This window comes from Jaculus jaculus, chromosome 2 (assembly GCF_020740685.1).
Source record: "Jaculus jaculus isolate mJacJac1 chromosome 2, mJacJac1.mat.Y.cur, whole genome shotgun sequence".
NCBI classification, from domain to species: domain Eukaryota; kingdom Metazoa; phylum Chordata; class Mammalia; order Rodentia; family Dipodidae; genus Jaculus; species Jaculus jaculus.
The window spans coordinates 169,372-186,290 of record NC_059103.1 but is presented as its reverse complement, the minus strand read 5'-3'; the positions used below and the strand labels follow the sequence as shown (position 1 = coordinate 186,290).

Genomic DNA, 16,919 nt, shown 5'->3' with positions numbered 1-16,919 from the left:
ATTTATTTGAGAGCGACAGACATAGAGAGAAAGACAGATAGAGGGAGAGAGAGAGAATGGGCGCGCCAGGGCTTCCAGCCTCTGCAAACGAACTCCAGACGCGTGCGCCCCCTTGTGCATCTGGCTAACGTGGGACCTGGGGAACCGAGCCTCGACCCGGGGTCCTTAGGCTTCACAGGCAAGCGCTTAACCGCTAAGCCATCTCTCCAGCCCTGTTTTGTTTTTTGAGGTAGGGTCTCACTCTAACTCAGGCTGACCTGAAATTCACTCAAAGTGGCCTCGAACTCACTGTGATCCTCCTACCTCTGCCTCCTGAATGCTGGGATTAAAGGCGTGCATCATTTTGAGAGAGTGTATAGGCATGCCAGAGCCTCTTTGGGATGCCAAAAACTCCAGATACCTGCACAATTTTGTGTGTCTGGATTTATGTGAATACTAGGGAATCAAACCTGGGCCAGCAGGCTATGCAAGTGCCTAAAGCTGAGCCATCTCCCCAGCCCACTTATTCGTTCTTTAAGAGTAAAGTGTCAGCCTAGGGCTCAGTCCTGACTCCACCTCATAGGTGTTGTGTGGCCATTAACAAGTATACTTTCCTTATCAGCAACAGGGCTGACAGCCTGGGCAAGGGTGAGCAGAGATAGTGTGTTAAAGTAAAGGTGGTTTGATACGATGTGAACTTGGACACCCTGAGCTCAGCATTTGTCCTCATGCCAAAGCCTGTAGAACACTGCAGCTCTTACTCTGGACTGGTGACCCCAGCATATTCACTCATCTTTAATGTGGAAGGAGCTCCAAACATTGATTGTTTGAGCTGTGTACCCCCCATCACCTACCCCCAAAGCCTTTATCTACACCAGAGTCCCCTGTGGTGTCCTGGTCCCCCTTAGGTTTGGGCTGGAACTCCTGCCAGGGATGGGGGGTTTCCTCTGCTGGCATCCCTTTCAGCCACTGCTTGTAATAAGCTCGGAAGCCATCAATCTTCTCCAAGTAGGTGTTCTTCCCCTTGTACTGTAATTAGACAAGCACAGGAGTATGGTGAAGCACATGTGCTAGATGAGCCTACGGTAGAGCCAGCCCATCATCTTGAACAACACACTACAGGAAGATAAAACATGGCACTCAAAGCGCCCGTCAATCAGAAATACTGCAAAGCTCCTGTAACAAAGCCTAAATCACAGTGGGCTTGGAACTTGGGAAACTGGTCTCCACTCTTCTCCCAGGAGACTACCCTGCACAGCAGAGAGCGAGCTCCCAAGCAAAACTCCATACCACGGGGCATGCTTAATAACTACCTTAGTAAACCTGTACTACAGTGCTTTCAGGAGTTCAAGGTCATCCCTGGCTACAGTGAGTTTGATGCCACTCCCAAAAAGAAACAGAAGTGGCTGCTTAAACACCCACAGGAGCAGGAAGCAGTTGTTCATAGAAGGGAGAGGGGACATAAATGTCCAGAAGCAAGGAGGATGGTGGTCAGTGTGACAGTCCACCAGGGAGCCTGGCCCGAAGTGAGAAACCTCATGGACAAGAACTTGCTGGCTAGGGTTTCCCTCAAGGAGAGCCACTGGGCAGCTTTCAGCAAGGGGATGAATACCGACTGCAAAGGCAGAACCAAGAATGGCGGCAGCTGAGGAGATCAGCTGAGCCCCGCAGAGCTAGGTGCGCATACCCGGTCAAAGGTGGGAGGGTACTCGGCGGCAAATTCCAGCTGGCGGATGACCACTTCATTCACCGGGACCCTGTTCTGCCTCATGTCTTTCAGGATCTCAATAAGGTAAGTGTAGTCCAGCTTCTTGAGGGCTGCATTGATAAGGGTGCTGTAGATGTGGGTGTTCGGAGTCATCTGGGATTTCTGGAACATCAGGGACATCACAGTCAGCAACACATGATGGCAGTTATTAGGGCAAAGCAGTCTGCTGTGGCATGCTCAGCTTGGGCATTTGCTCTGCCAGATAGGTTCTGTGCAGATTAGCCACCAGGAACGAGAAGGGTGGGACCTTAGGGCAACAACCAGCTGTCTTCCTCACTCCAAAAGCAAAGCGAATATGCCAAGCCCAGGACAACTCTGGGAGGAAGACTGTCCTGCTCTGACAGGCAGAAAATGTAGGAAACACCTCACTCCTGTGAGCTGACTGATGATGTCCTCACTGGAAGATGGGGGTCAGCCTAGAATAACCAGCATTGGCTGGGTGACACAATGTGTGGGACATTACTTGGTCCCTCCACTGCTAGGATTGAAGTCTACTTAGCAAAGACTCAATGGGAGCCAGGCAGTATGTGTACCATACCTGGTCAGGGCTGTGAAAACTGCCCTTCTGTCCCCGAGGATTCCTGATCTATCTCTACTGTGGCCACACCTTCCATCCCTCTGGGTTGCTGGGACCCCTCCACCTCTGTCAATTCCCAGGGGGCTCCCCCAAGGTCTGCTTGTGCAGAGGGTCTCATGGTGACTCTGCACTGGAAGAGGAGTTGCCCTGCTCGTGTTCCTCCCCTCAACTCCCTTCCCAGTTCTCCCAGAATGCCTCTCACCTTCATGTCTTCAAGCAGCTGCAGACCATCCTTGGGCCTGTGGCACCCAATAGCCAGGTTGCAGAATGTCTGCAGGTTGGGGACAATTCCCTTCTTTGCCAGGACTGGCAACAGTGCCTGTGGGACAGACATTGTCACTATAACCTATGACCCACAAGTCCTGGCCAGACCTAATGAGTCCATGACCAGATGCTGTAGACCTGGGGAACATTTCTCTGCTCAGAGGCTTCTGGGATCCCTCTGCTAACCACATGGTACCACTGACATCAGGATGCACAGCCCAGCATGTCCCTTCTCCATGAATACTCATTTTCCTGACCCCCTGTCTCATGCTCCTCAGCTAGTCCTTCATGCACTAGGCCAAGGCACCAGGGACTCAGGAGCTCCCAGTACTGAGTAGGAAGCAGTTTTGACTCCAGAGGAAAGTGCTGGCTGAGGGAGAGCCAGGCCTGGCGTGAAGGAAAAGGGTTACCTCCTCAGCCTGGCTGGGGCCCTGACTCTGTCCTATTTAGCTTGTCCAGAGGAAGATGCATTCTGCACTCTGGGTCTGAAAGCAGACACAATGTCTGTTGCTCTTGACCTTCAACAGGTGTCCAGGGAAGTGCACCTAGCAAAACAACATCACATAAAAACATTGTATAGGGCTGGAGAGATGGCTTAAGGGTTAAGGGGCTTGCCTGCAAAGCCTAAGGACACAGGTTTGATTCTCCAGGACCCACATAAGCCAGATGCACAAAGTGGCACATGTATCTGGAGTTCGTTTGCAGTGGCTAAAGGCCTTGGTGCACCCATTCTCTATCTCCTGGTAAATAAATAAAATTTTAATAATAAAAAAGATTGTATATATAAGGACAAAAGCCCCAACATAGCCTCTATAAAGTGGAGGAACGGCACATATACCAGCAGTCTCTTGGTCTCATCAGGAATGCAAAAAGACCTCAAGCTGAAGATCAAACCCCAGGTTTCATGCATGCTAGACAAACTACCATCTGAGCCACATCCCCAGCCCTCATGGTGATTCTTCAGCCTGACTGAATACTGCCACAATCCGGTTCCTTAAGCATCTGCCTACCAATGTCCCCTCATCAGTACAGTAACATGTTTGGCCTCTTCCTTCCCTCTCATCCATGAGCTCCATGAGGGCTGGAGTGACCTGGCTCATTTATGACTTGACGCCAAGCTTCCCACAAGGCCACTGAGGGAAGGGGAGGAGGATCCCCAGCACAGTCCCGAGCCCTTTACCTTGGCCCCCTGTAGGTCTCCCAGCTTGCTCTTCTTCCTGACCAGCGTGTTGAAGAACGTCACGTCAGCCTTCAGCCGAAGTCTGTCGAGCACAGTCAGCAGGGAGGACTCGGCAGGGCTCCTGGGCTCCACCACCTCAGCCAGCAGAGTGAGGGTTTTGATGTCCGGCTGGACCCCATGCTCTGACATGTTGCCCAGGAAGCCCTCCAGGCCCCCTATCAAGGCCAGCCTATCCGCAGGGGTGGCCACTGTCCCAAAGGAGACCACAGCGGGGGAGAGTACATCAAAGGCCAGGAGGTTGACCTGCTGCTCCAAAGGAGGTGGCTTCAGGGCTAGTGGGGGGAGGGTTGCTACATGATTACTATTTGTCTTGATTTCCACCTCAGGCTGGGTCCTGCTGGGTACTCTGGCCTGCAAAGGCTCTGGAGGATTCTCAAGTTCCTGAGAGGGATCCAGAAACAGCTGCCTCTCCATAGCCTCCACATGCAGTCTGGCTGGCACACCATGGTCTGCCCTGGCCTGGCCTTTTCCCCCTGTCCTCTGCTTGCCTGCTGGGGACTGGAGCAAGATAGCCTCTTCCTGGGGCTTCAGAAGCAGTCTGGCAGCCACTTCTGGGTCCCCTAGACCACAGTCCCGAGCCGCCCCCAACAGCAGGTTGTAGCTATGTTGGTCTGGTTTGAGCCCCAGCCTCAGCATCTGCCTCCACACCTGTGAGGAGAGAAAAGATATTCGCTCAGTGTTCCCGCCTCCTAAGGTTCTTCAGCAGAGGTGGAGACTGTGAGTCAGACTAGCAAACTCAAAAGCCATGACAAAGCTTGGATAGTGGTAGAATAATTGCCCAGCATGTGCAAAGCCCTGGGTTAGAACCCCAGCAATACACAGGCGTGTGCACACACCCCCACACACTGCTGGGGATGTGACTCTGACTGTGCAGCACTCATCTAGCTTGTACACACAAAGCCCTGGGTTTAGTCCCTACTCCCCTTTGCCCCACCATCACCCATAGAGAAGGGGGGCAGATAGGAGTACCAGTCTGTAGTCCCACACCTTAGAAAGTAGAGGTGGGACAATCGCTACGACCAGCAGGTTGAGATCAGCCTAGGCAAATGTAATAAGACATCTCAAAAAAGTAAATCTAGGGCTGGAGAGATGACAGTGGTTAAGCGCTGGCCTGTAAAGCCTAAGGACCCCAGTTCAAGGCTCGATTCCCCAGGACCCACGTTAGCCAGATGCACAAGGGGGCACATGCATCTCTCTCTACCTACCTTTCTCGCTCTGTCTGTCACTCTCAAACAAATAATGAATAAAATTATTTAAAAAAATAAATCTATAAATTAATTTTTAAAATATTTTTAATTGCAAGCAGAGAGAGAAAGAGTGGGTAAACCAGGACTTCTTGCCACTGCAAATAAACTCCAGGTATGCATGCACCACTTTGTGCATCTGGCTTTACATGGGTACTGGGGAGTCAAATCTGGACAGTCAGGTGTTATAAGCAAGTGTCTTTAACTGCTGAGTCATCTGTGTAGCCTCAAATTAATTCACTTTTTTTTGGAAAGGCGTGAGAAGAACTTAGAAAGTATCTGACCTAACACCAGGATCCTGCAACTAAACTGGAGAATTCTAAATCTTCCTGAGAGGCCTCACCAGACCCAATAACCCTCTGCTCTCTCAAGCTCACAACAAAATTGTTCTCATAGTCGGATCCCACTGCCCTATTTTTTTTGTTTGTTTGTTTGTTTTCCGAGGTAGGGTCTCACTGTAGCCCAGGCTGACCTAGAATTCACTGTGTAGCCTCAGGCTGGCTATGAACTCAGTGATCCTCGTACCTCAGTCTCTGGAGTACTGGGATTAAAGGTGTGCACCCCCACGCCCAGCTATGCCCTATTTTTTTAAAATATATTTTATTTATGTATTTGCAAGCAGAGAGAAAGAGAATGAATATGGATGCACCAGGGCCTCCAGCCACTGCAAAGAGAACTCCAGATTCATGTGCCACTTTGTGCATCTGGCTTAACGTGGGTACTGGGTTGTTAGGCTTTGAAGGCAAGCACCTTAACCACTGAGCCATCTCTTCAGATCCTCTGCTGCCCTTGTACCAGGGCCTCAATGCATGCTCCCTTAAGAGAGGAATGAGCAAATAGGTAGGTTCTTGATGAGTCTAAAGCTTACCTTTAAGGCTAGCATTCAGCAGCACCTCCTATACACCCAGCTGCAAGCTCCAGGGCTGAGCCCAGACACACAGAGGCCCCTGAAAGTAGTCGGAGCCAGACAGAGATGGCAGAGTGCTGAGGTCAGGCAGCCTGCAGCCAAGACCATCACCCCTCACTAGCTGTGGGCTCCAGGAGCCTCCATTTCCTCACTAGATGTGATCATTCTCAACTCTACAGCACAGCATCTAATATATTCAATGTGTCATCAACACAGTTCTGTTCACATCTGGGTTGCTGACATTTGTAAAGACCATGTGAGGATGGCAGCTAAAGGCACTTTTGCTTGTTAAGCCTGCCGATCAGGTTTGATTCCCCAGCACCCACATCAAGCCAGATGCAAAAGTGGTAAGCCAGGCGTGGTGGCACACGCCTTTAATCCCAGCATCTGGAGGCAGAGGTAGGAGGGCTGCTCTGAGTTCGAGGGCGCTCTGAGACTACATAGTGAATTCCAGGTCAGCCTGTGCCCTACCTCAAAAAACAAAACAATAAAACAAAAACAAAGTGGTGTCTGTATCTGGAGTTTATATAGAGAGGCAAGACACTCTAGCACATGTATGTGTACACACACATACATGCAAGCAAGAGACCCTGGCGTACATGTTATGCATACACACGCAGGCAAATAAAAATGAAGATGGGTATCATGGCACATGCCTTTAATCCCAGCACTTGGGAGGCAGAGGTAGGAGGATCACTGTGAGTTCAAGGCCACCCTGAGACTACATAGTGAATTCCAGCTCAGCCTGAGCTAGAGAAAAACAAAATAAGTAAGTAAGTAAATAAATATCAATGAATGAATGAATAAACAGACCATGCCATGTCTAAGACATCACACAGATTCATTTCACTTCCTTGAGTTCTACAGAAGCCTGCACTCAACCTGGAGCCGGGGTAGCACCTGACACCCTCCCTCATCAGAGAGGATGGGAGCAGCAGCTTAGGCCCCAGCTGGGTGAAGCCTGCAGGGGGACCACTAGCCATCAAGACGGGGTCTTGAGGAAGGCCAGATTCTTGGTAGAAGTGCTTCTCTCCCCCACCCAAGAAATGGTTGGCAGAATGGAGGTTTATAAGACACACACCACACAGGAATAGTGTGATGACCGGGATTCAGGCACTATGGTCAGATCAACTTCAGTTTGAGTCCCAGTTCTTAGTGGCTGTGGGACTTCAGGCAAATTATTAACCTCCGTGGGCCTCACCGGCGTGCAACACAAACTGGCCATTAGTTAATCAGTTACTTCCAACTATAACAGTGAGGGCAAGTAAAGGGAGGAACTGCATCACAGCTGCTCTCTCAGTGTCAGAAAGCTTTTGAAGGTCAAAAGATAGCCAGCTGGCTACTGCACCCAGGGACTCTGCAGAGGGGACGGGGCCATGTGATCCTGGGATGTCTCTGCAAAGTCGCCAAGAGCTTCCTGAGTTGCATCTCTGGACTCGGGAGGTCTGAGTAGGGCTACTGCTGCACTGTGAAGTACAGAGGTTGAGAGATTCTGAGAAGCCACAGCAGCAGCCACAGTGCCAACATTAGCACTCAGTCCACATGACCGGGGTTCCCTCTGCAGGTCCGAGGTGGGATTAGGGTGAGTGACTTTCGGGCTGAGTGCCCGTTCCCAGGCTGTACCTGCACATAGCTAGTAGAGAAAATGGGGCTGCCGAGTGGGTTCATGTGCAGCCCCTTAAGTGTACTATACAGGTAGGTCTTGCATTCAGTGCAGGACAGGTGTGGGCTGGCTGTGCCCTCTGAAGAAGGGCAGAACTTCCCAACACGGCACCCTGCACTGGTGGCTGGGAGGGAGAGATGATGGCAAATATGAAACACCAGGCCCTGGGCAGCAGTAGGTGCTAAGAAACGCATAGAGGAATGCACAGGGAGAAAGACAGACAGGAGAGACTGACCTGTAGGGCATGGCGGAAGCCCATCTTCTTGTCCTGTATGCAGCCCATAAGCAGAAAACTGAAAGTCTCCTCTGTGACTGCATGCCCCTTGTGGACGATTTCCTGGCGGAGGGAAGAAGGCAGGCCCACTGAGAACCCGAGTCAGGGCCTAAGCCTGATATGTGGTCCAGGCCCATGCATCTTGAGGAGTTAGATGCTTGAATGCAGCCCTGAATCCAGATCACCACCAGGTCCTGAGCACATGACTGTTCCCCCTGCTGCCTCCAGACCTCTCCTGCCAGCCCTGTTCCCAAAGTCAACAGCACTTCTGGGAAGACCACCCTGAGGACCACTGGACTCGAGGCACGGGAATCACGAGCTGGCTTTACATCAGCTCTGCCACCAGCCAGCTATGAGCATGAGTAAAGGAAGACACTGAGCTCAGCAGCCTTACGTCTCCAGTCTCCAGCTGTGGAAGGACGTTAGGAATGAACTCTCAACCGTGTGGTGTGGTACCTGACCAGTCCACCTCCCACTGACCCCGTGGCTGTGTCACGGTTGGGCAAGGCTTCCTGGAGATGCACTTTCCACCTTAATACTCCAGGAGCTGCTCCTCAAGCCCTTCCCATCTCTCTGGTCAGCACAGGGACTCACAGCCCATTACTAACCATCCTCCTGCTCACTTGCCCATAGCCTGCCACTGTCAGACCAAGGGCTCTGAGGGCAGGGTCTGGAAGTATTCAGGTGTGAGCCCAGCACCAAGCACAGGCTCTCATCCTTCTATCTGGAAGGCTGAAAGCTGCCACCCACTGCTGCTTACACCACAGGCCTGGGCTTGCGTGAGAAGGGCAGGGAGGAGCAGTGCCCTACCTTGAACACATCAAGGCACATCCTGAGGTCTGCACACCTAGCAGCCACCTTCAGCAGGGCATGGTACGTTTTCAGGTTGAGCTGGAAGTTTTTGACCTGGAGCTGCTGTCGGAGCTTCAGGGCGCTTTGCAGGGCTGAGTCCTTCCAGGGAGACTCAGCACAGACATTGAAGAGGGCCGTGTAGGTGGCATCTGAGGGCTCCAGGGCTCTCTTCTTCATCTATTGAGAAGAGACTTACAGGTGACATGGGATACAGAGAACAGCCGCTCCAGAGGATGGTAGAAAGGCATCAGTTACCCCATTGAACCAGTCCAGGGGCTAAGGCAGAGCCAAGTGTCACCTCAGAGCCGAGGATCCAAACCCAACTTCAGGAGAGGGACCATGAACACAGCCCACGTTCCCAGAAATGCCAACAAGCAAGCACTCTCCTTGGGGACTTATCAGCCTGCTCTCTGCCCACGGAGCTTATACAGGGGCCTTCGACGTGCCCAACGTCAGGTCCAATCAGCTCACCCTGACTGTCTAAGAGCCACAGGCTGGGTCTGTTCCAGGCAAGGGATACTGGTGACAACTGAGGAGCCGTGAGCCAGCGAGCTCTCCTTAGGAAATTGGGGCTGCGGCTGTTGTTACTGCAATGTGCCTGTGATGATGGCCATTTTACAAGAGCGGTTTCTCCCTGCTTGGTCAATCGACAGATTGTGAGGCCTCAAGTGGGGCTAGGGTTGCCGAGTGCCTATGCAAGAGTAGAGGAGCCCCTTAACTTCTGGCTAGAGGAGATGGGCTTTCTCCTGTGAGAGTCTATAGTCCTCCCTGGTAAGGGTCTTTCTTGATTTGTGACAGAAGTGGAGGGTTATATGGATGTGCATGTTGGAAAGGAATATGAACTAAGTGGGCATCACAGCAGATGAGGAAGGGAATGTGTAGGCCCACAACAGCACAGGCAGGTGCTGAAGAAACTTCTAGATCACTTCATCTAACCCCTTCCTACCGCACCCCCTCCCAAAAAAAAAACCCACTATTCTATAGGTGATGGGAACTTAGGTCATCTACATTAGCCAGCACCATCCTCAAGGTCTGTAACACTGCCCTCCCCTCCACCCACACTCACGTCATTGTAGAGCCTGAAGGCCTTCCTCAGGTAGCCGACCCGCCCACAGCCCCCAATCAGCACTGTGTAGTTGTACTCCACTGGCTGCAGGCGCTCCTCCTGCAGCATCTGCCTCTCAAATAGGTCCAGGGCCTCTGCCAGCTGGAGGGAAAAAGAAACGGGATGGGGGCTCAGGATATCTTGAGAGAACCTCAGCAAGCTGGGCATGGTGGCATGTGGCCATAATCCCAGCACCACGGCTAAGCTAGAGGCAGGAGGAACATGAGCTGAGGGCTATCCTTTGCTATGTATTAAATTCAAAGCTTGCCTGGGATACTTGAGACCATCTAAATAAATAAATACACACACATACACATTTCATATGTATATACAGATGGAGAGGTAAAGGGGTTTGCCTTGAATTTGAGGTCAGCTTGGGGCTACAGAGTGAGTTCCCAGTCAGCCTTGCCTAGAGCAGGATTCTTCCTCAAAATTAAAAAAAAACAAATCATCACAGATATCTATCATTTCATCCATGACTTTTTTGTTTTGTTTTTAGTTTTTTCCAGGTAGGGTCCTGCTCTAGTCCAGGCTGACCTGGATTCACTCAGTGGTCTCAGAATGGCCTCAAACTCACGACGATCCTCCTACCTCTGCCTCCCAAGTGCTGGGATTAAAGGTGTGTGCCACCATGCCCCGATGTATGTGTGTGTGTGTATATATATATATATATATATTTTAGTTTTTATTTATTTATTTGAGAGAAAGAGGCAGACAGATTGGGCACGCTAGGGCCTTCAGGCACTGCAAACGGACTCCATACACTTGTGCTACCTTGTGCATCTGGCTTATGTGGGTCCTGGGGAATAGAACCTGGGTCCTTAGGCTTTGCCAGCAAGCACCTTAACCACTAATCCATCACTCCAGCCCCAGGCTAATATTATTAAACATAGTACAACCTGGCATTATCAGTCCCTAAGAGAATGAAGTTTTTCCCCCCAATGCTAGGGGATGGAATGCAGAGCCTCTATCATGCTAATCTAGTGATTTGCAACTGAACTATACCCTCAGCCAGAAGATGAACAATATTAAGGAGTACATTAGGAGCTTTGGTGAGAGAACATGCTCTGCCTTCGGTTTAGCAGACAAGCTCTGTGCCGTGAGCAGACGTCAAGGCAGGAGATGACAAGAGTAGCAGCAAACCCAATGCTGTCTCTAGTAACTGAGGAGTGTGAGAAGAGGGCCACAAATGACTAGGCATTCAAAGTTGGTCTGTAGGCAGGTAAGGCTGACTTGTAATCCCAACCCTCAGGAAGCTGAACCAAGAAGATCATGAGTTCAAGGGCTGCCTAGGCTACATAGGGAATACCAGGCCATCCAGGCATATATAACAAGACCCTGTCTCAAAAGAAGAATAAATAAATGAGAGTGTGAGGGTTCAAGCGTGCAACTCAGGAAGCTGCAAAAGGTGGATTCAAAGCCAACCTGGTTGATATATAGTGAGTTCAGGACAGCTTAGGCGTCATAAGACCCTGTCTCAAAAAAAAAAACAAGTCAGGCATAGTGAGTAGCTCATGCCTTTAATCCTAGCACTCGGGAGGCAGAGGTAGGAGGATCACTGTGAGTTCAAGGCCAGCCTAAGAAACAGTAGGGCTGACAACATTGGTAAGAGAAGCAAGCAGGACTTGTGGTACAGGTGCTAACAGGGATGCCAGTTGAGCGAGACAAAGAATGCTAGGAACCAAATTCCAGGCTTGGGCTAGAGAGATGGCCCAGCGGTTAAGTGCACTACCTGTTCAAGCATGAGGGCCGAGGGGGCCTGAGATCACCCAAGTTTGAACCCACTTAAACAACTGGGTGTGGTCACACATGAGTGGAGACTAGAGACTCTACAGCTCATGAATGGCAAGTTTTGGAATTAGTAAGAGAGACCATCTCAAGGAAAAACAGTTGAGTAAGTGATGGAGGGGGACCCCTAATGTTCCCTCTCGTCTGGCCACCACAGGCGAGTGTACACGGTGCTGTATCAATACACACATGCATACACACCATATACATACAACACACTATGCCACACATGCAAGCAATATTATTTTTTTTAAGAATCAGGCTTTGAGGGCTTGAGAAATGGCTTAGTGGTTAAGGCACTTGCCTGCAAAGCCTAAAGACCCAGGTTTAGTTCTCCAGGACCCACATAAGCCAGATACACAAGGTGGCACATGTGTCTGGAGTTTGTTTGCAGTGCCTGAAGGCTCTGGGACACACATTCTCTCTCCCTCTCCCCCCCCCCCTCTCTCTCTCTTGGTGTATCTGTCTGGGGGGGGATGGGAAGCTGGGCATGGTGGTGCACACTTTTAATCCCAGCACTTGGGAGGCAGAGGTAGGAGGATCGTCATGAGTTCAAGGCCACCCTGAGACTACATAGTGAATTCCAGGTCAGCCTGAGCTAGAGTGAGACCCTACCTCAGAAAACCAAAAAAGAAAAAACAAAATCAGGCTTGAACTTGGACAAGTGCCCATGTGGACAAGCAGAAGGGAGATGGCGGAGAAGCAGCTGTGCACATGTCAAGAGTCCACAGAAAGGCTTGAGCTGGAGACATAAATGTGAAAACTACAGTGGCCAGGCAGCACTCGCTACCACGAGGCTGACATGGCACTTCCCACAACTGTGAGCCAGCGGGAAGACAGAACCTGCTGCTCTCTCACCTTTCCTTCTCTGATGAGGCGCTTGCACTGAAGGAAGTACCAATAAGGGGTGTTCCTCCGGCCCGGCCACCATCTGGGCTGCATTTCCAATTCCTCGCCTTCAGCACCCTGTTCCCTGAGCCGAAGATTATACAGCTGGGCTGTTGACTTGTGGAATATTCTCCGGGAAGAGTATTTGTCCGAGAGGGTCCCGAAGCTCTCCTCCTGAAGAGCGGTGGGGTCGGGCTTCCCGGGGTCAGAGCCGAGGCTGCTCATGTTCTTCTGGCTCCCTCGGCCCCAAGGCAGCTGACAGGCAGCCCTTACCCACGCGAGTCCCTCCCTGCCTCCTGCCCGTTGGCTAGATCCAAGAAGGTCCAGGTGTTGAAGGATGGACAGTCCTGTACGGTGGGTGCCAGAAAAGAGCCGGGCAAACCTCATGAGGTCCATCTCTGCCTTTCCTAACCCCTGGAGCCTGAAATGCATTAAGAAAAATAAAGAAATCAAATCAGACAAGACAGAAGCATGGTTACAAGGGTAGGCTTTAGGGTTAGAAAGCTTTGACCCAGGCTGAGTGTGATGGGTTAAGCCTGTAATGCCAGCACTTGGGAAGTGGAAACAGGCTGATCAGCTGTTCAAGATCATCCTCAATTACATATTGACTTTAAGGCCAGTCTGGGTTACATGAACCAACACTACCCAAACAAAAAAGAAAAGACACAGTCAGGTATGGTGGTGCATGCCTTTAATTCCAGCACTTGGAAGGCAGAAGGAGGAGGGTCACCATGAGTTCAAGGCCTCCCTGAGACCTCATAGTAAATTCCAGGCCAGCCTGGGATAGAGTGAGTCCCTACCTCAAAAAAACCAAATAAATAAATAAATATAAATAAAAATAAAAAAATAATTAAATTAAAAAATATATATAAATAAATAGGGCTGGAGAGATGGATTAAAGGTTAAGGCTTATCTGCAAAGGACCCATGTTTGACCCTCCAGATGCATAAAGGTGAGGCAAGCGCAAGGTCGCACATGCCCACTAGGTGATGCAAGTGTCTGGAATTCAATTTTAGTGACTGAGGTCCTGGCATGCCAATTCTCTCTCTTTTTCTAAAAAAAAATTTAAAATTAAAAAAAACCCACAAAACTTACCATGGAAGAGAAAGAGAAATGACTAGAGGAAATAAACAACAGTGGACAATACAAGCCTTAAATGTGGCCAGCCAGGCCAAATGAGCCTATGGGTACAATAGTGGCATGTCTGCTATGGGGAAACCAATTGCTCTAATTGGACTGAAGGCCTGCTCCATGGGAGGGAATACAAGCTTGATACTGAAAATCTATGACACAGAAGTCATGAGCCCTAAGGATGTAACATTTGCTAGTGTCTGGTAAATGTATATACTATGCTCACCAAACTGCCCAGTAAGCACTTCTCTTAATGTTCATACCCATCTATTAATGTTACTCTCACTTTTGGTTAGAGAACCTTCTCTTTTCAGATGGCAGTGACCTTGGTATGACTCCAAAGGCACCACAGTGCTGAGAAGAAGTGACAGAGGAATACTCAGCACTGAAACATCTCTATCACACCTTTCAAGACTCAACATCCATTACGGCAGAAAGAATGTAAGAGCCAAAGGAAGGGTAGGACTCCTTACAACATGCTCCTCCAGACACAAAATGGCCTGAATATCCATGACCTCACAGTGCCTGACACTACACAAGACCATCATAATAGGAGGAAAAGATGATGACATCAAAATAAAAGAAAGGCTGATTGAGATGGAGAGGGGATTTGATGGAGTGGAGTTGCAAAGGCAAAGTGTCGGGGGAGGGAATTAACATGGTTTATTGTCTATAATTATGGCAGCTGTCTGTAAAAAATAATTAATTTTTTTTAAACCTTAGAAAAGTAAATAAAAATTGTAGAGTCTCATGTATGCTATGAAAGCAGTCTACCACTGAGTTGTAACCCCAGTCTCTCCCACCTTAGCAATTTTGTTGAGACATATTCATACTATGTAGAGAAGGCTAACCTTGAACTGTTCTCTTCTTGTCTCAGCCTCACCAGTGCTGGGATTACAGTCCTACACCACTGCATCTGGCCTTAATATTTATTTGTTTGTTTCTTTGTTGATAATTTATCTTGTGGTGCTGGGGCTGAAACCCAGGGCCTTGGGTATGCAAGCACTTTCCTACTGAGCTATATCCCTAGTCCTAGCATTGTATTTCTTTTTAAAAAATATTTTATTTATTTATTTGAGAGAGATAAAGATACAAACACACACACGTGTATAATATGTAGAGAGAGAGCGTGCATGTGCTGGGGGGGGGGAAGAAAGGGCACATCAGGGCCTCTAGCCACTGTAAACAAACGACAGACTACATGTGCCACCTTGTGCATCTGTCTTATGTGGGTACTGTGGGCTTAAACCTGGGTCTTTAGGCTTCACAGGGAAGCACCTTAACCACTACGCCATCTCTCCAGCCCCTATTTCTGTTGGGTGGTGGACTTGAGATTTCACCCCATTTACTTTGAACCCTTTAACATAAAAATATCAGAATAGGCTGGGCATGGTGGCGCACACCTTTAATCCCACACTTGGAAGGCAAAGGTAGGAGGATTGCCATGAGTTCGAGACCACCCTGAGACTACATAGTTAATTCCAGGTCAGCCTGGACCAGAGTGAGACCCTATCTCAAAAAAAAAGTGGGGGGGGGGCTGCTGCGATGGCTTAGTGGTTAAGGCGTTTGTCTGCAAAGCCAAAGGACCTCAGTTCAATTCCCCAGAACCCACATGAGCCAGAAGCACAAGGTGGTGCATGCATCTGGATTGTTTGCAGTGGCTGGAAGCCCTGGCGTGCCCATTCTCTCTCTCAAATAAATAAATAAATAAAAATAAAATATTTAAATATATATCAGAATAAACAGCTCACAGCACAAAAATATTTTAGAATCTTGTTACATCAGAAGGAGATCAGTGCAAAGACTTTGGAGGTGATGGTAAATAAACATCTTAATGACTGAGCATTAGTAAAAGACAGGCTCCCAAACATGTGCTAGAGCAATGCACACATACGAAATACTATATATAACGTACTAGTAAAAATTACAAGATCCTATCATCAAGTCAAAGCAGAGATCAATATAAATGGAAACTTCACTGGCCACCTGAAGTCAGCTGGGAACTCTTTCATTTTGTACCCATTACAACTTGAAACTGCAATATCATCTCCAACACACACCTCTGGCAGTCAGGGAGAGAAATGCTAGATTTCAGAGAGAAAATAAAGGTGGAATTTTCTTATTGGTGTCCAAATTGTAACATTCTATGTGGTAAGAGCTTTCCTTAATTAAGGCGCAGGAAGTAAACTAAATTTACAATTCTCAGGAAGCTCCTGGAACTTAAAGAATCCACCAAGCCACTCCCCAGGGTTAGATAAGCAGTAAACAACCGCTGGCTTTTAGAGAGGACACTCTGAGACCACCAAGGGCTTGAGTGTGAGTTGTGCAGGAGCTCCAGGGAGGCAGCTGTCGGCTGTCCTCATGCATGCTGGCATGGGCTTCTGCCGATGTCGTTGCCTAGCCAGCTACCCGTGAGTCATCTGCGCTCCTGTAAGTAATCGCTCACTCTACTCCTGTTGGTAGCCCCAATAAACCTCATTGGCTGGTGGAGTTGGACTTGGGTGGAATCCGAATCGATGCTTTGATCTGGGGGTCATCTCACCAGGAAAAGCAAATGCAAACACCTAGTGAGTTCAACTTACCCAGGTTTAAAAAAAAAAAAAAATTCTTAATTAGCCGGGCGTAGTGGCGCGCACCTTTAATCCCAGCCCTCTGGAGACAGAGGTAGGAGGGGCGCCGTGAGTTCGAGGCCAGGCTGAGATGACATAATGAGTTCCAGGTCAGCCTGAGCTAGAGCGAGACCCTACCTCGAAAACCAAATATCGGTGACTTAGAGATGATAGGCTGCGACCACCCTTCTTCTGAGACTCACCCTGACCTCTCTACATAGGCCTGAGCTCCCTCTTCTGATGACCCCCTCACCTCCACCTCCACCTCCAGTCCCGACTTGGGGGTTCCGAGACGACTCCGGGGAAGGAAGGTTGAACAGAAGGGAACTCACTCCCTGCAAGTGTCCGCAGCGATGAGCGCCAGCCGGGCCCCCTTGCCGTCCCAGCCGGGTCGCCGCCGCGTGCGGACAGTCGCTGGGGGTCACCCCTTCGCCGGCACTAAGCGCGGCAGCCCGGCCTCGCGCAGGCGCTTCTGGAATCGCTGGATTCCAGTTTACGCGCGATCTACGCGAGCTCTCGGCGGGCGGTTCGCCAGGTCTGGAAGAAGGGCGGTGCTGTTCCGCGCTCGATTCACCTGGTCTAGATGGCGGAAAGGGCCGGCGCGGGCTCGGGGCGCTCCCGACATCCTTA

General features: G+C 49.8%; 1 protein-coding gene across 3 annotated transcripts; it reads right to left on the bottom strand.

The window, feature by feature from the left end:
• Positions 1 to 381: 381 nt before the first annotated feature.
• On the bottom strand, positions 382 to 16,750 carry Ptcd1 (pentatricopeptide repeat domain 1). 3 transcript variants are annotated; one of them, XM_045142715.1, is made up of 9 exons: positions 16,622 to 16,750; positions 12,520 to 12,970; positions 9,835 to 9,975; positions 8,727 to 8,945; positions 7,878 to 7,979; positions 3,769 to 4,476; positions 2,527 to 2,643; positions 1,667 to 1,849; positions 382 to 1,008 (listed from the first exon to the last, which is right to left on the bottom strand). In XM_045142715.1, exons 2-9 carry the CDS (start codon positions 12,943 to 12,945, stop codon positions 826 to 828), a joined length of 2,079 nt encoding a protein of 692 aa, XP_044998650.1. In that variant the 5' UTR covers positions 12,946 to 12,970; positions 16,622 to 16,750; the 3' UTR covers positions 382 to 825. The 3 variants fall into 3 exon arrangements, with proteins under 3 accessions (XP_044998650.1, XP_044998651.1, XP_044998649.1); XM_045142716.1 differs by having other exon boundaries at positions 16,493 to 16,716; XM_045142714.1 differs by having other exon boundaries at positions 16,543 to 16,716.
• Between the last annotated feature and the right edge of the window lie 169 nt (positions 16,751 to 16,919).

Excerpts from the sequence above, each read along its gene's own strand:
- Ptcd1 (XM_045142715.1), bottom strand. The coding sequence starts at position 12,945 with ATGGACCTCATGAGGTTTGCCCGGCTCTTTTCTGGCACCCACCGTACA. Across the intron at positions 4,477-7,877 it reads GCTTCCGCCATGCCCTACAG|GTGTGGAGGCAGATGCTGAG; the intron begins GTCAGTCTCTCC and ends CTCTCCTCACAG. Across the intron at positions 2,644-3,768 it reads GAGACCTACAGGGGGCCAAG|GCACTGTTGCCAGTCCTGGC; the intron begins GTAAAGGGCTCG and ends TCTGTCCCACAG.